A 26,969-nucleotide genomic window follows, 5' to 3' on the forward strand; every position below is an offset into this window, starting at 1 on the left:
TAACTCCCTCTTAAATATAGCCAATGAACTGGCCTCAACTACATTCTGAGATGGCAGAGAATTCCAGAGATTCACCACTATCTGTGTAAAAAATGTTTTTCTCATCTCAGTCCTAAAAGATTTCCCCTTTATGCTTAAACTGTGACCACTTGTTCTGGACTTCCCCAACATCGGGAACAATCTTCCTGCATCTAGCCTGTCCAACCCCTTAAGAATTTTGTAAGTTTCTATAAGATCCCCCCTCAATCTTCTAAATTCTAGCGAGCACAAGCAGAGTCTATCCAGTCTTTCTTCATATGAAAGTCCTGACATCCCAGGAATCAGTCTGGCGAACCTTCTCTGTACTCCCTCTATGGCAACAATGTCCTTCCTCAGATTAGGCCCTTCGGCCCACCGTGTCCGCACCGACCAGCGGTCCATGAGGGACAATTTTCACATTTATACCAAGCCAATTAACCTACAAACCTGTGGGAGAAAACCAAAGTTCTTGGAGGAAACCCACGCAAGTCACGGGGAGAACATACAAACAAGCACTCATGGCCAGGATCGAACCCTGGACTCTGGCACACTAATCCGCTGGAAGGCAGCAACTCAACCGCTGTGCCACCCTGCCAGGAAAGGATACTTGTTTGTGGTAAAACATTTCAGAGGTATGAAGAATCAACTAACTTTGTAACCCATTCTCCAAACCTAAGCGAGTATTTTCACAATTCCTCCTTCACTCAATGTACAAAACATTGGAGCTTCCTCTGATTTTATTTCTTCCTAGATTAACAAACCCCTTCACCTTGCTGTCCCTGTGGAGTTTGTGAGATGATGAACTGCGTCGGTTGCAGGTTGGTGGTGATTGGGTGACCCGGTTGCACCAGGACAAACTGCTGCAGGTTCAAGTTCTGTTGCTGCAACTGCTGCAACTGTTGCAGATCCTGCAAGAGAATAAAGGGCATGTTGAAAAAAGCATATTTTAAGAATAAATTACCCAGATGATTGACTTTCGGAATCAATTGAAGTCAATTGAAAAATTCTAAAATGCAAACGATGATTTTGATTTGTGATAATTTGATCAAAATCTATTACTGAATAGTCAATTTGTATAGAAAGCCCCCAAGAATTCATCTAAAAAAAATCTTGCATTAGCTGCATATGTTTGCTTTGTTCTAAGTGTTTTCATTATTAAAATAACATTGGAAGATGATGCACTGATTTGGTAACCGACAGTTTCAAATCAACTCCTTCCAAAGGCAAAGAATCCGAGGCCATAAAACGCAGAGAAATAAAGGGTATGCTTGCATACTTGTATTTGGATTGGTTGACCGATGGGTATTTGTGCCATAGGAGTTGCTGCCGTGGCAGAGATGGTGGCTCCTGCGGCATTATGCTGCTGATTTGCTGAGTGTTGGACTGCAGCAGCCAGTAGCTGGGCCTGCGCTTGCTGGATTAACAACTGCTGCTGCGCCGTCGTCAACGTTAGCTGGAGGGGGAAAATAAATCACAAAGTAGGATTATATGGCGTGTGTCGTCCTCAACAGCACCTAGTCTCATGTTCACAGCCACACATAGAGGAGTAGTGCATGTTTTTGTTGGTGATAGAAACATAGAAAATAGGTGCAGGAGGAGGCCATTCGGCCCTTCGAGCCAGCACCACCATTCATTTTGATCATGGCTGATCGTCCCCTATCAATAACCCGTGCCTGCCTTCTCCCCATATCCCTTGATTCCACTAGCCCCTAGAGCTCTACCTAACTCTCTCTTAAATCCATTCAGTGACTTGGCCTCCACTGCCCTCTGTGGCAGGGAATTCCACAAATTCACAACTCTCTGGGTGAAAACATTTTTTTTTCTCACCTCAGTCTTAAATGACCTCCCCTTTATTCTAAGACTGTGGCCCCTGGTTCTGGACTCGCCCAACTTTGGGAACATTTTTCCTGCATCTAGCTTGTCCAGTCCTTTTATAATTTTATATGTTTCTATAAGATATAGAATAAAGGGCATGTTGAAAAAAGCATATTTTAAGAATAAATTACCCAGATGATTGACTTTTGGAATCATAAAACAATTATTTTAGAAGTCAATTGAAAAATTCTAAAATGCAAAAGATTTTGATTTGTGACAATTTGATCAAAATCTGTTACTGAATAGTCAATTTGTATAAAAAGCCCCCAAAAATTCATCTAAAAAAAATCTTGCATTAGCTGCATATGTTTGCTTTGTTCTAAGTGTTTTCATTATTAAAATAACATTGGAAGATGATGTACTGATTTGGTAACCGACAGTTTCAAATCAACTCCTTCCAAAGCCTTCTAAACGCCAGTGAATACAAGCCTAGTCTTTTCAATCTTTCCTCGTATGACAGTCCCGCCATCCCAGGGATCAATCTCGTGAACCTACGCTGATAATATAACTCAATAGAATCAACCATAGAAATTCAAGTAGGTTTGGACCTTTAAGCTGAAAACAGCGTCAACCTACCCCGGTGATCTGGCCTCCAGCAAGCATGAGCTGTGTCTGCGGTAGGGCGTTCTGTAACGATGATTGCAGTGATGGCTGAGTTATTGTATGCTGGGACGAGGAATCCGATTCCTCATTTTTTACCTTAAAAATACCAAGTGGAATTGGTTAGATCATTTTTACTGATAGATTTCTTGAAAAAGTAAACCCTGAAATGGGTTGACCATTGATTGAATCAATATCTAAATTTCCAATTCAATGGAACTAAAAAATATTAATATGAATCAATGACCAAATGTATCACCATTAACTCACCTCAAAATTCCTCAACATTAGAGGTCCTCTTGTGACTGGAAGATAAAGGCCTAAACTCCCTAGTGTTCAAATGATTTTGCAATGGTTTGAAATTTGTCGATGTTAAAGTAGTTCATAAAACAAAAAATAAATAAATAAAATAAATAAAAACTATTTTGCATTGATTTTCATCTTGAATTTTACCACCCACTTTCTGTCCATGAACAAAAACCCATTTCACTCATGATGTTCCTTTGATGTCCATTTGTCCAACTATCATTAGCACGGAACCAGGCCCTTCAGCCCATATTTCTTTAAACTTGCCCACACCGACCAACATGCCCCTTCAACACTAGCCCCACCTGCCTGCGTTTAGCACATATCATTCCAAACCTATCCTAAGACAAAAAGCTGGAGTAACTCAGCGGGTCAGACAGCATCTCAGAAGAAAAGGAATAGGTCCCTTTTCTCCTGAGATGCTGAGTTACTCCAGCTATTTGCGTCTCCAGCTATCTTTGGTTTAAACCAGCATCTGCACTTCCTTCGGACACTAAACCTATCCTGTACCTGTCCAAGTGCCTTTTTAATGTTGTTATTGTACCTGCCTCCTTATTCCTTCATTTGTAAAACAGGATTCATTTCCTGTCAGTCTGATGGGTTGCAGCTCCAGAACAAAACATAGACATGAAACAACACAGAACAGCCACAATTCAGCACCAAAGTCTCGATCTAACTGATGCAGATAAATGGCTGCGGGGGCAAATAGAAATATTCAACAAACCCCAAGTAATGATAAATGATTTATATTTTCGCTCCCATCAAAAATAAGCATTAATTAGCTCAAAAGTGAAGTAAAAATTCCCTCTTATAAATTCTTGCATTTAGGTTAAGGTAATGCTTAGCCTCCAATAGAAGTTGAACAATCCAGAAGAGGTCATTATTAAGTTACAAGGTTCCATTCCCGAGTACTGTTAGCAAGTTAGAAATGGATCGCCCCGCAATATGTTTAAATAAAACGTAGATCAGGCAAGGGCAATGTGTAGTCAAACCACAGCGTTTAACTCAATCAATCAGATACACCGTGTGCAGATTTTCCACGCAGCAGGGGATGCCTGCAGCCTCTCTGCAGTTGGCAAATGCATCCCACCACTCTCCCAAATGCTCACTTGTCTGTATGGGCTGTAAATGTTGGTCATTCATAGCCTGGAGAGGACCTGGACTGACTGCAAAAATCACATGTCATAGCTGCTATTCCGGTTTTACTCATACTGCTGCCACCATCTGCTGGCAAAGTGAAATAATTGCAACTGTAATTCTTTCCCAGGACCAACTGCGTGGAGACTTCCCTCTGCATACCAAGATTTTACTCAAAAGTTATTCCAATCCAGCACAAAGTGGGCAAAGACAGCAAATAGTTGGAACAGATTATCGGAAAGACAGCATTAACTGAGTTGCAGGAATCGTGTCAAGGAGTTCAGAGGCCATCACATGGACGAGGAGGGCACATTTCTGTGCTGTATGTTTCTGTGACTTTATGAAGCAAGACTTTCGGTTGAACTCTAGAGAAAAGCAATGAGGAACACGGGATGAATCAAACTGGAAAGATGCCTGGTGTGGCTACGCACTGAAAAAGGCGATGTCTGGTCATAAGGTCATCTGCAATAGTAGAATTAGGCCATTTGGCCCATCCTACTCAGCCATTCAATCATGGCTGATCTATCTCTCCCTCCTAACCTCATTCTCCTGCCTTCTCCCCATAACCCCTGACACCTGTACTAATCAAGAATCTATCTATCTCTGCCTTAAAATTATCCACTGACTTGGCCGCCACAGCCTTCTGTGTCAAAAGAATTCCACAGATTCACCACCCTCTGGCTAAAGACATTTCTCCTCATCTCCTTCCTAAAAGAACATCCTTTAATTCTGAGGCTGTGACCTCTAGTCCTAGACTCTCCCACTAGTGGAAACATCCCCTCCATCCAAGCCTTTCACTATTCTGTATGTTTCAATGAGCCCCCCCCCTCATTCTTCTTCGAGTACAGGCCCAGTGCCGACAAACACTCATCAACCATTCACCGACTCATTCCTGGTTTGATAAATTATGGACCCGCAATTCTTAACAGAGATGGAAGAATTGGCTGTGAGAGAGTTATGAATTATTTCCATTTAAGAAAATCAATTTTATGAAGCATAATTACATTTTAGAGTTCCAAATCATCCAAATCCATATTTGTTTTTAAATGAACTGATGTTTCACTTGATGTGATTCTTCATGTTTTGAACAACCATGAAGAAAAATAAGATATCAATGTGGATAAGTGACAATCAAGTAACATCATCATCATCATCAACAGTATTTGGTTCCTCTCCACATTACTTGCTGCTGCTATTTCCATCATTTGCGTTTTGGTATTACATTCAGTGAGATACTATAATTAGGAATACCCACTACAGCAACAACAATCTTTTAGGGTGGAGGATCACTTTCAGAGTGTTGATTTTCTTTGGTGCTTCAGTGATTAAAGGCCATGTCCTACTTAGGCGGCTTTTTAGGCGAGTGCAGGAGACTTTGCGCTCGCCTCATAATCGCCACATGGTCGCTGGTGCTCTCTGGTGAGTCTCCTTCATGGTCGCGAGGAGTTCCCGCATTCTGGGAACTAGTCGCGGCCGCAGTATGGTCGCCGCAAATTTCTCAACATGTTGAAAAATATTCTGCGGCCAAAAATTGGTGGCATGGAGAAAATCGATAATCCTGTAGCCGAGGTGCAGTGGTAGTGGGGTCGCCATGTCGTTGTAGGTAGTCGAGGTAGCCGTAGGTAGTTTTAGTTAATCTCCTTTGCATTTTCATTAGCTCATTGGGGGAAAAAACACGTAAGGTCGAGTTTTCAGAACCAAGGAAAACCGTCCGGTAATGTTAAATGCCCGCCAAACTACACAGCTGTGTATCTCTGGCTTATTAAAAGTTGTCTGGCTTCTTAAAAGTTTCTCCACTCCTTTTCCCCTCCCCGCTCTTTTAAGGGACTTACCGTACACGACGCTAGCCGTCTTTAACCTTCCTGTTCATCGCGGTGTGTGTCTGTACCACCTTGGCTTTGCACCGTGAGAATTTCAGACAGCGCTCCCCCGCTTTCCCAGGCCCCCGCTGTGTGTGTGCGTGGGCGTATGCGTGTACGTGTGCGTCAGGCCCTTAAGGGCTCTGGCTCCAGCGCCATGCCGGTGGCAAACAAGGTTAGGTCTCCCTTTCTTATCTACATTTACCTTCACGAACGGAGGGATAAGTTTCCTCATACAAGTAGTTCTGCTATAACATCTGATGCATTCCTAAGAAACCTTGTGTTACAGAAAATTGTGTTATAAAAGCAATTGTGTCACTGGAGGAAAGGGGGTGGGGCCATAGAGTTATAGGGGGAGGACCTGGACATGGTGAATCTCCGGAACCGTCTCGTGGGTGGAGAAAGCTGGATGTTTAAAGTGGAGGTGGATAAATATTTGATAGACTGAGGAATAGTGGTATGGAAGAAATGGCACATAGGAGTTGAGGCAGCATATCGCAGCCCCATAATTATAATGGTAGAACAAGCTTGAAGGACTTCATAGCTTCCTCCTGCTCCTATTTTCTTGAGTTCTTTCACCATTTTATGTACCACCATCTCTCCTCACCCAACGCAAGCCTATAACTCCTGAGATAAGGAACAGGCCCTTCCTATTTATTCTGGCTCATTAATTAATTATGCCCCTCAATTTTATCTGCTTTAAGTCTCTACTTTCTTCAGTTCCAAAGAGGAACAAAAACGTAACCTATCCAATGTTTCCTCACAGCTAAATGAGTCCAGCCATGTGTAATGCAAGGGTTAAAACAGGCTTCTCACCTGCTGGTGAGAAACCCAGCTTCTATTGCTACATCATACAATATCTGCACAATGACCTTCTGTATTCTGTCCATCAGATTCAGAATTACATCTTTCTTGTGCTTCGAACTGCACTGGAGCAGTTAGTTAAGCAGCACTATGCACCATTTTAGCATAACTTCCTTATCCTTATATCTGGGCTAATTCTGGTGAGCATCGTGGATTTAAAAAAACATTTTTATAAGCACCTTACCTATCGGTCATGCTCCCTTGAAGAATTTATGAACATGCACGCCGAGGTCTGTTCCTGCACACTTCTCAACACATTCTCATTTATGTCACATCTCCTCGTCTTATCTCATCGCCACAGAGGCAACACATTAGCGACTTTTCTCGAATAAACTGCATTTGCCAATTTGCAACATATTTGACCAGACCAGCAACATACGGCTGGAAAAAGCCATGTTTTCTTCCTCCCGGCCAAACCTACTGACAATGTTTTACCGTCAGTAAACACTCTGTCGTGCCCTCTCTAAAGTAAAAATTATTGGGCAGAACAAAAAGCTACTGGATACCGTGCCTTGTGAAACTCTAATGGAAAAGCCTTCTAGTCATGAAATCATCCATACTCACTCATTAGCTTCCACTTTCTGCTTCGAAGCCTGTTATAGATCCAATTTAATCCCTCACTTTAGATCTTTTTTTTTAAAAAGCAGTCCTCCAATCAGGAGGTTGTCAAAAGGCTTGAACATATTAACATTGACCACATCATAAACTGTCCTGTTGGCTCATAAAAAATGTAATCAAGTTTAATGGACATTAACATCCCTCCAGAAATCCATTTGACTGGCCTTGATTCACCTGGGTCTTTCTAAACAAAGGTTTATATAATTGCTCCGAATGGATTTCGATGATGCGCTCATCACCGTCATTATTTCTCCCACTTTCACGACCTCTGCTGAGTTTGCCCTTGACTTATACTCGCAGCATGGTCGTCACGAGGTCGTAGGTAGGTCGAGGCAGGCCGTGATGCTAGTCATAGGTACTCGTGGCATCAAGTAGGTCAGGGCGTTTTTCTAGCATGATGAAAAATGCTCACGAGTAAAAAAGGTTGTGAATTAGGTTGTGAAAGTGGGACCGGCCCTAAACCATTTTGTTGCACTGAAAAGTGCCATGACAATAAATTGAATCAAATCAAATCAAGATAACACACAGGTAATCCCTTCCTCTCTGTGAACGACTGTACAGATTAGAAGTTGTCCAATCGTATAAACATTCCTGTGGCTGGGGATGACTAAAAAATAATGAGCACAGCTTCTGCAATTTCTTCCCTTGCTTCTGCTGAGATGTATTTCATCTGGGCTTGGTAATTTACCCACTGTCAAAGATGGAAGGGCCAGGAATAAAATTGATCATGTCCTGTTTATCAACTTTACACCTATTTGAACTTTTTGTCCTACGCTAACAATAGAAACACATACATGTTGCCCTTGAACTTTCTCCTGCCTGTCCATGGTGCTGGTGCTGCACGCCCAAGGGGAGTGGACCTCTCTACCCATCAGAACCAACTACTGATTGAAGCAGGGAAGGCCCCAAGTCTCTTCTTAACTATCCAATTAATTTTTGTCCTTGTCAAAATATTTGCTCTCCGACTCTGCTCTCAAACAGCAGGGTAACCAAATCACACCAACAATATTATATACAAAGGAAATGCCCTGGAGTTCTCACATGGCACAAAACTTGCAAGTGATCCTACGATGCCTCTCTCTTTATTCAATTAGCTCACTTAGCAGATAAAAAGACTTTGACCGTGAAATTATTTAGTGCTTTATTCTTCCGATTCAACTTTTAATTCTCACTGTATAAAGCAAAAGCTTGTTAAAACACACAGAGCGAGCATTTCCCTCATCCTCCTGCTGCCGACTAAAACCCTTTACATTCAGCTTGTAGAAAGAGTTCTGCTTTTGATTAGATGATGAATGGTTTTGCCAGCCACAGCAAGCTTTCATTTTCTGATCCAAGACAGCCGTGACCTCAATGGTAATGCGTTCATTCCAGTTTTGATGATGACAGGTAGCAAGGCCAATGGAATCCTGGCAGTCAGTGAATGGTCTGTCTGAGAGTTTCCAAGTGCTCATCTTCAGGTGTACAGGTGCAATTTATCTATGCACTGTGCGTGGAGGTGTTCTTGGTGTAGTGAGGATGTTTCAATGTAACATTGCCAACTCTGGCATTTGGGTTGCCTTCAATACTGAGAGCGGTCTTTAATCTCACAAAATAGTGGTCAGTTGTGATTTGAACATGGCTCCTCTCATCATGTGTAATTTGAGCATCTTTTGTATTCTGCCTTCTAACAATGACAAACTAATCGTTGCCGATGGAGCCAAATTGTTTTACATCTACTTAATTTTAATTAATTACTTACTTCACAAACAATTAAGACATAATCTGTATTTTTGGTTCCAATAGCAATGTTTAGAATTAAATATTGATGAACTGTCTATTTACACCCAGGATAATTGCAGGATACCAAAACTGCCAGGTGGAACTAAATTTGTTTGCCATTCTGAGACTCCAAAATTGACGTTTGCTACAGCCACCCTGAATAGCTTTTGACAAAACCAAAAGGGATGTCACTATTTTGGTAGCAAATAACTTTCTGCACCTTCCCAAGCCCTTACCAAATAGGAAAGCAAGAAAGTCCCAGTTCCAACAAAGAAGCAGCTAATGTGGCACCATATATACTCATGACCTCACCAAACTGCATTGAGTACATGCAAGGGCAAGTAGTCCATAATAAAGTAGCCTACCTGTACATTTAATGTTTGTGACGCAGTTGATTGCAAAGTTGCTCCAGGAAGTTGCACCTGTAATATCACAGAGTAAAAAATATATTGATGAATGTGTAACATGCGACCTAATTAGGATTGCCAACTGATAATAAAAACTGGTTTAAGTAATATTAGTCTTCAAATGCCTTTGCCAATCTATGACGGGTTTAAGTTGCCAGCTTCAGTGAAAATGTGTGTGCCCCCCCCTCCTCACAACCCATTTCCTCTTTCCAATGAGCCTTCCCTCAGGTCTACCCTGTACACAAACATGAAGGAATCCCAGATAAAGCTGATGCTATAAAGTGTTGTGGCTACTGAACAGTCGGGAAAGAAATGTACCCAGCTTCCTAACTGGCTAACGGCAGTAGAAAATGTCTTCTCTCACAGGAAGATGTAATGATTAGCTTGAAAACAAAATCTGTTGTGGGAAGTATTATTCTGAATGGTTTAAAGTCTTATCTTTGGACACTGTTTCTGGGGGAACTGTATTAGCCATTCCATAGAGTCCTAATTACTGCTGACTTTTAATTGAACTATTCACATGGCAAACCCCTTCTCCTCACCAATTATATCGAGGATCAAATGCTTTTAATGTTGAAAAAACACAAAATGCTAATATTTCAATATTTAATTAATTCAAACACAAGACAGAAAATGCAGGAAATACTCAGCAAGTTGGGTCATATCTGTGGAAACAGAAAAAAAAAGCAGTGCATGTTTCAGATCGATGATCTCGCATCAGCTCTTTTGACCCAACAAATGCTGCCTGACTGCTCAGTATTTCCAACATGCTCGCTTCAGCAAGCTGCTGAGATCATCGGCGAGATGGAGAGGAGCATCAGAATGTGGCAAATGCAAGATAGCAGAGAAGGAGCCACCAAGGAGGCAGCAGAGCATCAGTAAATGGAGCAGCAGAGAGGCATCGAGGCATTTGTAGAAACAAAATCCACTTTGTGACTTTAAACTTTATTAAAAACATCTGTAGTTCGTTATATATGGTTAAAATATGTTTAAAAAACAATTCTCAGAAGTTGACCTCAAAAGTAGTTTGGATGTAGACGTGACTCTATTGCGCTGCAGTGGAGCAGCTAGTAGAGCTCCTGCCTCATTGTACCAGAGAACCACGGTTCAATCCTGATCTCAGGCGCTGTCCAGGTGGAGATCGCACCTTCTCCATATGATCGCGTGGGTTTCCTCTCACATCCCAAACTATGCAGTTGGTACATTAATTGGTCTTTGTAAATTGCCCCTATTGTGGAAGTGAGTGGTAGAATCTTCGAGAGTTGGTGAGAATGTAGGGTGAATAATAAATCTATTAATGTCGGACAAGTATAAACGAGTGATTGATGATCATCACAACACAATGGGCCAATGGGTCCACTTCCATACTTAACTCTTTATGACTATCTGCAAAAAAAATTGAAAAATGCCTCGACACTATCCTGTTATTAAACTATGGAAATATGGGTTATGTGCATTGTAGTCCCCCGGCATGTGTCCACATTTTGGGAGACGGGGGGAGGGAGAGGCTATTCATATTATTTCAGCCCAAGAGAGGCAAAAGCATAGTAAACCAAACTTAAATATCCAGACTATATTAACAGATCTTATTTTATGGAAAATCTGAGTAAAAATAAATACTGCAAAATATATGATTTTATAGTGCAATAAACATTAAAGTGCATTAATTTTCCCAATATTATAATAAAATGTTTGCACATTTGATAAAAGAATTGTGTGTATGCTTGTCCATTTAGCAAGTGTTAATGTGAAAAGTTTTATAGCACAAGTGTTTTCAAAATCTTCGAGTTGTTTTGTTTGGTAAAATTTACAGTAATTGGAGGTATTTATGGTCTATATATCATTCTGCTTTTGCATGTTAGCCTTATCAGTATGTTGTTTCACTCTTCCTTATAAAGCTTCCGTTAGTACTTCCTATACATGCGAGTTCCAAATTCTAACCACTACCAAACAAATTTCACAACATCACCCCCTTTCAATTCCCTCTTTAGCAAAGAACTCTAGCTTTTGTTTGCTTTTCTTGTGCATTTCTTAACCAGTATAGTTCCCTTTATTGATTTGTACTACAAAGTGTCTTAAATTGAAACGTTAACTATTACTCTTTCAGCAAATGTGTCCCAACTTGCTTAGTGCTTCCAACATTTTGATTATTTTTTTCCTCCAAAATTAAAGGCTGGGCATACAATATTACTCTGTCATTTTACACCCATAAATGGATTTATGCAGTAAACGATGATGAAAAATGGAGATGAGTCTTTGCATAACCGGAGACTAGTTTATCTGTGGTTCGAGAATATAATTAAGCATCCTGTTCTCAATGTAACATGAATTGAGTTTCTAGATAAGGCATTATCTGACCAAATATTCACTGATATAATCATTGATGAATTATCCGAAAGCTAAGCAACAGTCTAAAGAAGGATCCCTACCCGAAATGTCAGCTATCCATATCCCCCAGAAATCTTACCTGACCCACAGAATTACTCCAGCATTTTGTCTTTAAGACATTGTTGCCACATTGGATAATAAAATCCAATAAGCTCCATTTTTATTATGGAACTCAGTCCAAAACAACTCCGTATCGTCTTTTAAAGGGGTTTTGTTGTCAACCCATTGGACAAGAAGCTTGTTTTTATTCCTAATCCTACAACTTTGTAATTACAAGCAAATCCATAAAGGGTCTAAATCTCAGTATAATATTCCTATCATTTTGTCATTTTATGCAAATCCATAAAGGGTTAAAATCTCAGCAGTTGATTTGTATCATTGTGATGCTCATTTAAAAAAACTACCATCTACAAACAGAAACATACCAAGAAAAATTCAAGTTAACATTTTCTGAACGATGCAAGATTTTTCAAATAGATCTTTAATTTTCAGTTTTGGGGTATTTGTCTTTTTTGGACTGCCACAAGCATGGTTGCACGTTAATTCCCGTTCAATGCAAGTCTCTACTCCTATTCTGACCTCTATCATCTCAGTTTTATACACTATTCCACTCCAGTCCACTGCAAAATATAAAGAAAGATACCTCAAAGTGTTTTAAATGGATCAAAAATGTTCAACCCCATCCAGAGACCAACGTCTTCTACATTACCTCCTCTGATACCCCACAATATTTATAAACTGAACATATATATATATATTTTTTTTAATTATTTTTTTTAATTTATTTTTATTTTTTTTAAATGTATAATGCATTCCCAATTCTACATCACCCCGTACACGCTAGTTGAAAAAACTAGGCAACTGACACCCTTTACAGATTTCTAAACTTAAAAATCAGTTCCACTATGTCAGAATACAAGCCATTTTTTTAAAAGAGATTAACTGCCATGTGATAATATTCTGATACTTCTTCCATCATTTCTTCCCTTTGCTTATTACCATTCTCTTCAGGCTTGTACCTTCATCCCTCATCATTTAATCTTTCCAGATTTCTACCTCCTATCATGCTTTCGGGTATTTGTTTCCCCACTGCTATAATTTGTCACTTATTAAAAAAGTACATAAATAGATAAACTGACTCAAGGTCATTGATATAATTGTAACCATTTCTCTGACCTCGTCTTTCTAGCATTTGGGTTATATTTACTTTTCTACATATGCACAGGGACAGTACACTGCCTCATCTTACAATGTCGTAGCCAACTGGACTACAGCTGCCAATGTCCTCAGTCCTCTCTCTTCACCACACTCCCAATTTCAACCGCATGACATGTTTGGCAATGATTAATTTTACATGGACTAGAAAGCACATTCTTTAACAACAGCGACCTCCAACATATTACACCATCACTAGGTGCTCGAAGGTGCAGTATGAAACAAACTTACCAAATTATACACGTTTTGGCACAATATAGCATCCTTTGGAGAAAAGAAAACCTCAACAACTCCTTTAAAACAGATCCTGTACTAATTATTTATAGACAAACTGGTCCTTGATGCTATTGTGATCGTGAGATTGAGCTTGAGTTTAAGCGAGTTGAACCAGTATCACCGAGCCAGTTGCTTCACCCTCAATTGGAAACTTCTGATCGTACTGGCTAACTTCCCTTCACCCTCAAACGGTACCTAGACATCTACCACTTTCAAATCAGTTGCAGAGGCAACAACGGTGGACAACAATGTCTAATGTAATCATGAGGAGCAACTCATCTTCCAACCTCGACAGCTTGGGTCAGCCTCCTATTGGAGACATTCCCCCTGTTCTCCCCTCTCTGAAACTTAAATCAGAACTTGCATCGGGACTTCTAGATTCGGTTATCATACTTTATTTGATGGGTGGTAACAATTATCAAGACAATGAAGACCACGCCAAGGAATGTCAAATAAAAAGACCCAGGAAGTGATGATTAGGGAACATTAATCCTGCCTCTTCAGAAGCCTAACAGAGGAACAAAATATTGGGTGAAAAGTACCACCATGATTCTGAGAAATAACAGATAAAAGTATGCATTTATCCAAATATCCAAATGTGAAATCATGAAAAAAACATTGTCTGTGTTAAATAAAAATAAACATTGTTGATGGTGAACTGGTGTATAATAACTTGACACAGGTTGTAAAATAATCGTCAAACAGCATGTGGCTAATGCAGACTAGATTGATCTTTAGAAGGCAAAAGTAAATAATCCAATACCAAAGCTTTGCGGATAACTAATAGGTAAATCATTACTATGAACCAGAAAACAGGGTTATAACAAATATTATTTAAAATACAGAAAACAAGCAAAGCTAAATACCAAGAAAAGGTGAAGAACATGAGGCAGCCGGTACAAGATGATTAGTGGATAATATACCCATGCTAATGACATCCTAATCAGTGGTTGCCAATGTTTTGGGACAAAGGCCCCATGTGCACATTTGCTGTATTAGATGCCTTTTACGCCTGCTCCTTACCACGTCTCGCTCCCCCAAAGCCCACAGACACCTGATAATAGCGTTTCGGAAATAAAAAGTCAGGAGACCACATGCCAGTTTTCTTTGATGGAGAGAGAGCTTCAAATTCCTGGCCATTAATGTTGCAAATGAGCTGTCCTGGGCTCCATCACATGCATATGTAATCACAAACTGTGCACCAGCGCCTCGACATTTCACTATATAGTCAAACTTCTACAGATGAACGGTAGAAAGTATCATGACTAGTTGAATCATGGCCTGGTACGGCAATTCCAACACACTAGAGGTTGCAGAGAGTGGTGGACCCGGCCTGGTCCATCATAGGCACAGCCCTCCCCACCATCAACAGCATCTAGATATCAATGGACTAAATCATTGGAACCTTTCAGCTAAATTCTCCCAGCAGATACATATTCCTGAAAATCGATATCTAATCACCATAAAAGTTTAAAGTGTTTTGAGTTTGAAATATTTTAATCATTCCTCCAATTTAACTCGTACTTCTGTAAACTATCCCATAGGTTTAAACTCAAAGGGATGCTTATTACTAAGACTTGCATATCTTCAAAAAAAAAACATCAAGCCACTAAACCATTTATTCATTTAATCGAAATTCATTTAATCTAGAATAGAATAGAATAGTTTCTTTATTGTCATTGTAACATGAACCATGTACAACGAAATTTAAAAATGTTATTATCCACTAATCTGAAGAAGGGTCCCAACCCTGAACATCACCGATCAATCTGAAGAAGGGTCCTGACCTGAAACATCACCCGTTCACGTTGCCCGACCCACTAAGGACCTCTAGCACTTTGTGTCTTTTTGTTCATTTAATCATTTTTACCTGTGGAGCTATGTGGTCACTTGTGGTCAGATTGGTGCTAATTACACCGAGAGGCCCACTTGACAAAACAGACTAGGAATGTCCCGACTGTGGCACTAAACAAGCAGTCTTGGTTTCTTGTTTCTTGGTTTCTTGGTCCTCCAAAATATTCCAAACGGAATTTAAATTGGAGGTGGTGAAGGGGTGAAGTCCTGAACAAGTCCTTCACGGATTGCATAGGAGGAGGATTTCTTGACCAGAGCTATGCCCTGATTGACAATGAAGAAGACATCGCTAGCATGGTTTGTTCAGTTGACCTAATCAACAGCTTGGTACAGCAGCAAGCTTTAGAGAGTATTAAAGAAGAAGAGGATCAGAGATTGAGATTTCCTCAGCTTGTTTCCAGAATAAAAAAAGATAGGGTCATCAATGTCATTTGATGACACAAGCGTAGCTAATAAACTGGTCTAAAAAAAAGATGGAATAGAGAATTAAACTATTCCAGCTGACAATTATATATTACAATCACAATCAAGTAACATGGCACCCTCGGGACTGATGCTAGATTAACTGGGGGGTTTTTTTTTAGACTGCTAGATTTTATTCCTATTAACAATACAAGATTATTTTATATTACTTTTTAACGAAATATTTTTCAATGCATTTAAAGGGAATGTTGGCAACAGGGTACTGGTGGATTTTAAAGAGCTGCTGAAAAGTGGCCCTATGTTGACAGGGAAGATGGAATAGAGTCTTGCTATGGGAAGCCAAATCAGCAAACCAAATGCCGAAGCATCAAGCTCTCTGAACACTCATGTACGGTATTAATTGAGGTTTATTGTACCTTCACATATTTAATTTGTAAATAGCATCATAAATATTCTTCACGTCAACCATGTAGAGGTCGTCATTACATTAAATCAACCCTTGCACCTTCTGTTTTGGTGTAACAGACTGATCAGAGGCGACATTCAGAACTTTACCATATACCATTACAATATCAAGCTCTGATATGCCTATCTTTTGAAAAAATCTACAGGATCCCTTTTTAAAATTCTAAATTGCAAATTTAAGATAAGACTCCTTCCACCCCACCCACTTGCTTGAAAAGAACTAGGGAAAACAAATTAATATTGTGAAAGGAAAAATGCCTCAAGGACTCGATTGATACTTCTAAAGTGACAATTAGTGTGAGGTTTTAAAAACTCCAGTTTCCACTCCAGATTCCACACAATGTCCTATTTCTTCTGAAAGCATTTTATTTGTCATATTTTTTAACGGAGTTAAGCACCAAGCACATCAAAAGTTCAAGGTCTGAATAAGATGAGGTTATTTTTGTATACAAATATGTGGCAGGAAAAACTGTTATACAAATTAAAATGTATTTCAAATCTTGCAGATCCAAACAAGCAAAAGTGTATATAGCCCCAACCATAACCTCAATAAATGTTATAGGAGTGAAAACTCACATAAAAGCATCTGTTCGTCACATCTGACATGTAGTTAACCTAAAGTGACAAGAAAATGACAATGCAGTATACATATACAATGAAAAAAACATTTTAATTAAGATGACAACCAGAAGAAATCAACAAAAAAAAAAAATGACAGATAAAAATAAATTGACTCTTGAAAAGTTACGAGTTAAAAGGCATTTAGACAAGACACTCAAATAGGCAAAGCACAGAAGGATACGGTCCAAACACGGGAAAATGGGATTAGTGTAGATGGGCAAAAAGGTCGGCATGAAGGTGATGGGCCAAAGGGCTCATTTCTGTGCTGTATGACACTATAAATGCTCTCACAGGTCACAGCAACATTTCAGAAAGTCCATGTAAACAGTTCTCTGCTAAGACCACAATTTTCACATTCATTAAAGTAGTGAGAATTGTTTGATGCTAAAACAGTACTAGGTTTTACCCCAGAGCAGCAAGATATTTTATCTCGAGGCTCATTAAACGCCAAAGAAGTTTAATACAGAACCTGACAACCTCAAAGGACATCCACAAAATGCAACAAACAAGAACCCCTGAAAACTGCTACTCAAACATACCATATGCTCTACTTTTGTGGGCTACTAACAGCATTCCACCAAATTATTCCTTTTCCTTTGCTCCATAGATGCTGCCTCACCCGCTGAGTTTCTCCAGCATTTTTATCCACCAAATTATTGAAGTTCTTTATTTTGATTAGAAACAAAATTGATGTTAATTCTGAAAAGGAGCACTGCTCGTCATTTATAGTGGAATGTACTATAGCAGCATCTGCAGTGTCCTCCATGTTTGGGACAAAGGCCCATCATTTATTTATTTGCCTCGGTACTCCACAATTTGAGATTTATAATAGAAAAAAATCATATGTGGTTAAAGTGCACATTGTCAGATTTTAATAAAGGTCATTTTTATACATTTTGGTTTCACCATGTAGAAATTACAGCAGTGTTTATACATAGCCTCCCCCATTTCAGGGCACCATAATGTTTGGGACACAGCAATGTCATGAGAATAATCATGTTTAGTATTTTGTTGCATATCCTTAGCATGCAATGACTGCTTGAAGTCTGCGATTCATGGCCATCACCAGTTGCTGGGTGTCTTCTCTGGTGATGCTCTGCCAGGCCTGTATTGCAGCCATCTTTAGCTTATGCTTGTTTTGGCGGCTAGTCCCCTTCAGTTTTCTCTTCAGCATGCAAATGCTCAATTGTGTTCAGATCGAGTGATTAACTTGGCCACTCAAGAACTGATCATTTTTTAGCTTGAAAAAACCTCCTTTGTTGCTTTAGCAGTATGTTTGGGATCAATGTCTTGCTGTAGAATGAACCGCTGGCCAATGAGTTTTGAGGCATTTGTTTGAACTTGAGCAGATAGAATGTGTCTATACACTTCAGAATTCATTATGCTACTACCATCAGCTGTGGTATCATAAGTGAGCAGTACCTTCAGCAGCCATACCAGGCCATAACACCCTCACCACCGTGTTTCACAGATGAGGTGGTATGCTTTGGATCTTGGGCAGTTCCTTCTCTCCACACTTTGCTCTTGTCATCACTCTGATATATGTTAATCTTCGTCTCATCTGTCCACAAGACATTTTTTCAGAACTGTGTTTGCTCTTGCAAACTGTAACCTGGCCATTCTATTTTTGCAGCTAACCAGTGGTTTGCATCTTGCAGTGTAGTCTCTGTATTTCTATTCATGAATTCTTCTGCAGATAGTGGTCATTGACAAATCCACACCTGACTCCTGAAGAGTGTTTCAGATCTGTCAGACAGGTGTTTGGGGATTTTTATTTATTGTAGAGAGAATTCTTCTGTCATCAGCTGTGGATGTCTTCCTTGGCATGCCAGTCCTTTTGCAATTAATAAGCTCACCAGTGTTCTCTTTCTTCTTAATGATGTTCCAAACAGTTTTATTCTTGTTTCTCAGTCATACAATGGCTTCTTCTTTCATTGGCACAACTTTGGTCCTCATGTTGATAAACAGCAATAAAAGTTTCCAAAGGTGATGGAAAGACTGGAGGAAAGACTGAGAGCTCTCCTATACCTGTATTAAGCAGGCAATTAAACACACCTGAGCAATTACAAATGCCTGTGAAACCACGTGTCCCTGAAATGGGGGGACTATGTATAAACACAGCTGTAATTTCTACATGGTGAAACCAAAATGTATAAAAATGGCCTTTAATAAAATTTGACACATGTGATTTTTTTCATTACAAATCTCAAATTGTGGAGTACAGAGGCAAATAAATAAATGATGGGTCTTTGTCCCAAACATTATAGACATGTGCACAGCTGAATTAAACATTACATTACTCAATGCATACCTACACACGGCAAATCTTATTAAAAAAGTTAGAAATTCATGACAATTCATTTTGCATTAAGCCATAGTTTCAATGCAAAAACTAAACTACCTCATAGCTAATCCTAATCTCAGAAGACAACTGTGACAGATTTGGTTGGGTTATAAATGTCATGCATGCAATGTAGTTCAGAGAACACTGCTCAATCATTGTGCTACTTCTGTGGGACATACACAACAATTAGACTTACTCAAGTAATCATGACTTGAACTGATAAAAAATTTAATTTGAAGAAGGGTCTCGACCAGAAACATCACCTATTCCTTTTCTCCAGAGATGCGGTCTGACCTGCTGAGTTACTCCAGCTTTGTGTCTACTTTTAATAAGCAAGTTCGGTATCTCAATAAACGCAAGGAATCATGGGACTTGTCAAAGATCATTCGGGATTTTTAAAAAAGCGAACGCAGCGCTGTATAAACTGTGTATAATTGTTAACTATTCTACCAATGAATTAATCTAGAATTCTGTCAACTCAATAGCTTCTTTCCTGGTTCTGCTGTTCACACACTACTTACACAGTCCCTGTTCTAGATCAGTTCATTAATCTGCAATTACAAGATATTCAAAAAGTTAAAGAACTTATTATTTTCATTTAATCCTTAATGTGTTTGCTACTGGAATAAGAAAATATTACGTGTTAGAAACATTTTCTTATCTTTATTCATAATTTATGTGTAAAAATGTATTTAATCTGAGGCTGGCAGCGACTCTGTCAGTGTTATGTGGGCTGATGCTTTACCTACAGGCTGTGTGAATGTGACGAATTGTAATGTTTATGTTGGACTAAAATAGGACACCTTGATAGTGTCCTCTGTGATGTTCAAAGGAAAGACTGAACTCTTGAAGTGGCAAAGATTCATCTCCGAGGAAAACTGAGTACAGGGTTGGCCCTGTGAAGGAGCCGCCAATCAGATACAAGTCTGTCCTTTAGTATTGGATAGATTGAGTGGAAGGTCTGTGCTGTTCCACGTTTGCAGTGGTTGTGGTGCGTTTCCCCCAGCATCTCGACCAGTGCACGTTGATCAGCACAGATCGCCGGCCCTTGTTAGCAGAGGCTCTTTGTGCAGGTTTTACCCGAACCCCAAAGGTTTTGTGGAGGGTCTGCGTTAGGGTCGGGCACACAGCGAGCTAGCGAGAGGGCTGTCAGATCAGATCAGCCCAGGTTACCGAGTGGCCGAAGGACAGATTTTAATGGGTCGATATTAAACTGTTCCGTCTGTGCGGCATCGCCATCTCTCTCTCTCTCTCAGATCCCCCACCCCAATTGTCGACAAAATCTGACTGAGAAAATGCTGCCACTCATGTTACGAGTTGGCTCTGTGTTTGCCCACTCGCTGGTGTGGGCGGCGCCTCCTTCAAAGAGAGGGAGAACAGGTCTCGCCAGCTGGTAAGCTGCGACCCACTCCTGAGTGAAGCCTCTAGTTTGGCTGCGGTTCAAATGGCTACAAATTCTCATAATTATCACCCCCGGTCACCCGTACCCGACTCCCAACTGTGTGCCCTGACAGACTGGAACCAACCGCAGAGGTTAAAGCAACAGCATCTTTATTTAAGCCAACCCACCTTGAAAGTTTAACCAGCCTGTTCGAATCCAATCTGAACTTTCTAACCTACCTCCAACACATTCTCCTCGTTTCATTCAATCCAGGAAGGTTGTTTAGATAGGAATGTAAGGACTGTCTCAAATTGGTTGACCACATAACTTGTAATTTGTGTAAATCAATATCGAATTTGAATGGCTGTGACTTAGGCCAATGCCAGGTATTTGATATTTGACAGGTTCGTTCCAGGCATTCTTGCGTTTTCAAGGCTGGTGCTGTATTGAGTCAATAATTTAAATAGATACAATTGTGGATTTATGCCTCCTGCAGTATGCGGTGGCCTACTGCTGACATATGATGGATACATTTATTTATAAATCTCATTGAAATGAATATGCAGGTCCGCACACATACAGTAGCTCAGCTGGCGAAAATGTTTATCCCGAATGACCCATGACCCATAATACCGAACTTGCTTATTTGCAAAGTTGTTTCACTATATCTGAGTTTTTTTTTCTTAGCTTTTTTTTTTTTAAAGGGCAGCATAATTTCAAATTAACTATAAAACAACAACCACTCATTTCATACTAAATTATCAATCTGACAGTTCAGCAAGGGACAAAATACACAAATCACACAAAGTGTCTTCAAGAAATTGTGAGATTAGCTAAAGTGAAATCATGTCCAATCTTCAGCATCAACAACTTGAACTTAAAATGTTTGCACAGATCAGTGCTACAAAGCTGCTTAATTCAACATGATCAACGTGACCAGAATGGAGCCAACATGGTCCTAATATTCAAACAAAAAGTTAAAATGTGCCATAATTCAAAAGCTTTAACAAACTGAAGATTTCAAAGCACGATCATCTTTTATTTTCGATTGACTACCATCAACTTGTTCTCACTGAAGTAAATTATATTTCTGCAAAATACAAAGGGCACAACTATTGTTCGACTAACTGCTGGCCGGGTTGTTAACAATGGATTCATACAATCATGAGTACCTTTATGTGACAATCTGGGTTTAATGTGTTGCAAACCTTCCCCATAACCACCGCCGTCCATAAAAATCCCCCAAATGAGCACCAGCGACAGAAAAGCAATTTTCCAACATTGGAGCATGACCAGTCTAGTGGACAAGCATTGGTTTGGGTGGAAAGAATATTGAATTAGTGCAAGTTATCACAGATATTTGGGAATACAAATAATAAATGCTAATCAAGCATACATTAGTCCATTCCATTCATATTTCTAGAGCCAGGATTTTGCCATAAATGCCATGTGCCTTTTCATGCCTTTTTTGATTAATTCACCAGGATAATGCCTTTTTCACAAACGAGTGCCTAAATCAGCTTTTTTTTGCCATTTAGCTAAAAGGTTGTGTTATTTTCTCCAGTTGTACCGTGATTACAATGACATTTTCTATGTTAACACATTAATATTAAAGTTGTTATTAACGTGTTAACATAGTATAACTTACAAGAAAGTTTCCACCACTGGGGCAAAGCCGGGAGTGCCACCGTCGGTCATTCATTCGTTTGTGCCACTGCCCGTTGGTTCAGTCATCTCCAAGATCTATTTAAGAAAGAACTGCAGATGCTGGAAAAATCGAAGGTCGACAAAAAATGCTGGAGAAACTCAGCGGGTGAGGCAGCATCAATGGAGAGAAGGAATAGGCGACGTTTCAGGTCGAGACCCTTCTTCAGACTGATGTGTTGGGGGGGGCGGGAAAAAAAAGGAAGAGGTGGAGACAGTAGTACTAGGAGAGCTGGGAAGGGGAGGACAGAGAAGTTAAGGGCTATCTAAAATTAGATAAATCAATGTTGATACCGCTGGGGTGTAGACTCCCCAAGTAAAATACCCAAGCTTGTCTGCTCACTACATTTACTGCTGGCTCCAGTAGCAAATCTGAGTTTGAGTGATCTGTGCAAGGCATTCATTGATGCTGAAATTCCACTGTGGAAATTGGAAAACAAATCTCTGAGGTTTTTTAGAGAAATACACAGAGGAACATATACCGAGCGAGTCATCATTATGGAAACATAGAAACATAGAAAATAGGTGCAGGAGTAGGCCATTAGGCCCTTCGAACCTGCACCGCCATTCAATATGATCATGGCTGATTATCCAACTCAGTATCTTGTACCTGCCTTCTCTCCATACCCCCTGATCCCTTTAGCCACAAGGGCCACATCTAACCCTCTTAAATATAGCCAATGAACTTGCCTCAACATCCTTCTGCGGCAGAGAATTCCAGAGATTCACCACTCTCTGTGTGAATAAAGTTTTCCTCATCTCGGTCCTAAAAGATTTCCCCCTTATCCTTAAACTGTGACCCCTTGTTCCGGACTTCCCCAACATTGGGAACAATCTTCCTGCATCTAGCCTGTCCAACCCCTTAAGAATTTTGTAAGTTTCTTTAAGATCCCCCCTCAATCTTCTAAATTCTAGCGAGTACAAACCGAGTCTATCCAGTCTTTCTTCATATGAAAGTCCTGACATCCCAGGCATCAGTCTGGTGAACCTTCTCTGTACTCCCTCTATGGCACGAATGTCTTTCCTCAGATTAGGAGACCAAAACTGTACGCAATACTCCAGGTGTGGTCTCACAAAGACCCCGTACAACTGCAGTAGAACCTCCCTGCTCCTATACTCAAATCCTTTTGCTATGAATGCTAACATATCATTCGCCTTCTTCACTGCCTGCTGCACCTGCATGCCTACTTTTAATGACTGGTGTACCATGACACCCAGGTGTCGTTGCATCTCCCCATTTCCTAATCGGCCACCATTCAGATAATAATCAACTTTCCTGTTTTTGCCACCAAAGTGGATAACCTCACATTTATCCACATTATACTGCATCTGCCATGCATTTGCCCAGCCTATCCAAGTCACCTTGCAGCCTCCTAGCATCTTCCTCACAGCTAACACTGCCCCCCAGCTTAGTGTCATCTGCAAACTTGGAGATGTTGCATTCAATTCCCTCGTCCAAATCATTAATATATATCGTAAATAGCTGGGGTCCCAGAACTGAGCCTTGCGGTACCCCACTAGTCACTGCCTGCCATTGTGAAAAGGACCCGTTTACTCCTACTCTTTGCTTCCTGTCTGCCCGCCAGTTCTCTATCCACATCAATACTGAACCCCCAATACTGTGTGCTTTAAGTTTGTATACTAATCTCTTATGTGGGACCTTGTCGAAAGCCTTCTGAAAGTCCAGATATAACACATCCACTGGTTCTCCCTTATCCACTCTACTAGTTACATCCTCGAAAAATTCTATAAGATTCGTCAGACATGATTTACCCTTCATAAATCCATGCCGACTTTGTCCAATGATTTCACCACTTTCCAAATGTGCTGCTATCCCATCTTTAATAACTGATTCTAGCAGTTTCCCCACTACCGACGTTAGACTACCTGGTCTGTAATTCCCCGTTTTCTCTCTCCCTCCCTTTTTAAAAAGGGAAAAATTATGTTGACAGCAACTTGAACATTGTTGTGCAGAAAATTAGAGATGAAGTTGCATGCAACAAAATATGGATCTCAATAGACAAGACAACCGATGCTGTGGGGAGATATGTTGCCAATGTCGTCATCAGTACACTGGAGGCAGGTCAACCATCAAAGGAGTATTTGTTGATATCGGAAGTATTGGAGAAGTCAAACAGCTCAACTATTGCTCAGTTGTTTACATCTTCACTTGCTGTACTTTGGCCAGAAGGTATAAAACACGAGAATGTTCTTCTGTTTGTGACTAAGTGTTATTCCCCAAAGTTTTGCATTTGACATGCTTAGCTCAAGAACGTCATAGAATTGCCAAGCACATACGTAGCTTGTTTCCAAATGTCGATCGCCTAGTTTCAAATGTCAAGAAAATCTTCCTCAAAGCACCGTCACGTGTGCAGTTGTTCAAGGAAATGGCACCCGAGATTCCGCTACCTCCTAAGCCTGTTTTGACTAGGTGGGGTACATGGCTCTCTGCTGTACTCTACTATTCTGCAAATTTTGAAAAGATAAAAGAAATCGTCAACTGTTTTGAAGAAGAATCTGCTGCAGTCAGGATCGGTCAGCGAAATCATGCAGAAAAATCCCTCCTCCGCAATCTTGTGTTTATTGCTTCCAATTTTACAAACTTCCCACAAGCTATCACTTCCTTTGAGGAACGTGGTGAAACATTAGTGAATAACTTGTAGGTTTTCAACAAAGTAACTGACGATATTCATAAAGTTCCTGATGATGTAGGTAAAGACATAAAAGGAAAATGTGTGAGAGTGATATTAGCTAACAAAGATCTTGAAGAAATACAAAATATAGCTAAAGTTCTCAAAGGTAGTTGTAATGCACAAGATGCCAACATGAAAATAGAGTCTGTAGCTTGTTTCGGGTATGCACCAGTGACCTTAGCTGAGGTAGACAGAAGTTTTTCACAACTGAGGCATATTCTGTCTGACAGACTGCATAGTTTTAACACCAGATAATTTGAAAACAATGCTAGTAATTATGTGCAACCAGGCAACTTTGGTCATTTAATGTAGTATACCTTTATATTATTTTAAACCATATTTTGATAGTGGAAATAAATGCCTTTTTATGTCCATAAATGCCTTTTTCGTGCCTTTTTTGTAATTTTAGTATGCCTTTTTGCCAGCCTATTTCAGTGTTTTTAGTGCCTAAACATCCTGGCTCTAGTTATTACCTTGAAAGAGAAATATACTGGGATTCTACGATCCCAGGCTTCATGAATCCGCTGAAATCCAATTCTCTTAAATCAGTAAATTAATATTATATGTTTCCCTCCCCCCTAACCGTAGCACATTATACCTGCTGTAGTTGTCCAAGTAAGGCCTGAGCTGTTGTAATTGGCCCTGCTGTTGTGATGGGCTGCCGCTGGAAATCCAGTCCATTTGTTTGCACACCTGGATGAAGATCAAACAAAGAGACAAAAAAAGTGAGGAGCTGAAATTAGAGTATACGACAAAGTCACCAACAGTGTCTGATTTTTCTCATCAGCCATTATAATCTTTGCCTGTACAATGCATAGACCTAACCTCAACGTTTTACAAATCCAAGTGACATAATCGCTCATAGGAACATCCCTCAAGGCTCAACATTAGTCCTGCACTAAAGCGAGTTTGGTTTTTGCTGCATTAGTGGAAAATGACAGTGTTGAGTGGGAAAATACTAGGTTCTGTTGCAGCTGTGATGACAAAGATAGTCACTTCATTTTGAGGAAACTGACTGTTTGTGATAATGAGATCATGTGCATGCGAGTCACTTGTCTTGGGGAACCTGACCTTTGCCTTTACACACATACCGTGTCATGATATGATTGGAGGACCAAGAGAGTGCACCAAATTTGCTTCTGCTTGCCACTGCTAATATACTTGTACTATGCCTATTGTAAACCACTTGCTCTGGGGAACACTTGGAACTCCACGAGAGTGACAGGTCGTGGACCAGAGTAAGTCCCCCGGGGTGACGAGTAAACATGTTGAAGAAAGAACGGTGCCGTTGTTTCAGTATATTTACTGAGGAAAGATCGTGGGGAAAAGAATCCAGTTTAACATTTGGTGTCAGAAGCGGGATCGCAACGGACAAGTCAACTCAGCGCGAAATAAGTATTCGACTGATTTTGGGCAAGACTGCAGGAAAACAGCCATCGGGGTGAGTGATTTTTACCACTTCAGTTTCCTCCAGCTCCAAGCCCAATATGTAGTTAAATCATTGACTGAGTCTGTCTTGATCCCCACTGGATCCTTGGGTCAATCAACGAAGCCAACCACCGATAGAATAAAGAAAAGGTCAGGACTGATGTAAATTTGTTTAGAGGTCAGTACTGAGGGAAGAGGAGAATGGGCAATAACATAGATGTTATGAGTGACCCCGACTCTCCATTACAGAGATTGTGTGAAATTTATCCCGAACGGACAAATGGGTTACGACAGTTATCAGGAAATTTAAATAAATTCCTGGGACCACATTTTGGCTTCAGGGAGGGACTAAGAAGTTAGAAATCGTTAAAGAGGCAGAATTAATAATTTGGAATAAAGGACGCAGGAAATAGGAAAAAGAGATAATTGTGTTGTGGAAAAAATATTGTCAGGACGAAAAGGATAAGTCGTTGCTGTCTAATTGGCAGGAGAATGCTGCAAAATTAGGTATATGTTTAATGGAAGGAGGATCCTGCAAGGGAGTGGAAGTGTTAAAAAAAGGAATGTGCACATGCTAAGCGAACCCAACAGGAAGTAGAGAGAAGGGAGGAAACTAGAAGGGAAGAAGTGCGCAGTTCAATGGTTGGAAAGGCATTCTTGCCATGGAGGGAGTACAGAGAAAGTTCACCAGACTGATTCCTGGGATGTCAGGACTTTCATATGAAGAAAGACTGG

The 26,969-nt window shown here is 40.2% G+C and overlaps 1 protein-coding gene across 4 annotated transcripts in view; it reads right to left on the reverse strand.

The window, feature by feature from the left end:
• The window catches only part of pou2f1b (POU class 2 homeobox 1b), a 121,907-nt gene that overhangs the window by 50,046 nt on the left and 44,892 nt on the right, over positions 1-26,969 (reverse strand). For 3 of the 4 annotated variants that reach the window (XM_055644315.1, XM_055644313.1, XM_055644316.1), the window contains 6 exons: positions 25,405-25,499; positions 16,640-16,678; positions 9,401-9,457; positions 2,470-2,592; positions 1,295-1,471; positions 788-926 (listed from right to left, as the gene is read on the reverse strand). In XM_055644315.1, coding sequence (XP_055500290.1) covers positions 788-926; positions 1,295-1,471; positions 2,470-2,592; positions 9,401-9,457; positions 16,640-16,678; positions 25,405-25,499 — 630 coding nt within the window. The remainder of the gene's footprint in view (positions 1-787; positions 927-1,294; positions 1,472-2,469; positions 2,593-9,400; positions 9,458-16,639; positions 16,679-25,404; positions 25,500-26,969) is intronic. The other variant, XM_055644314.1, reaches the window with a different exon arrangement.

The sequence above is a fragment of the Leucoraja erinacea genome, chromosome 13 (genome assembly GCF_028641065.1).
Source record: "Leucoraja erinacea ecotype New England chromosome 13, Leri_hhj_1, whole genome shotgun sequence".
Taxonomy (NCBI): Eukaryota; Metazoa; Chordata; class Chondrichthyes; order Rajiformes; family Rajidae; genus Leucoraja; species Leucoraja erinaceus.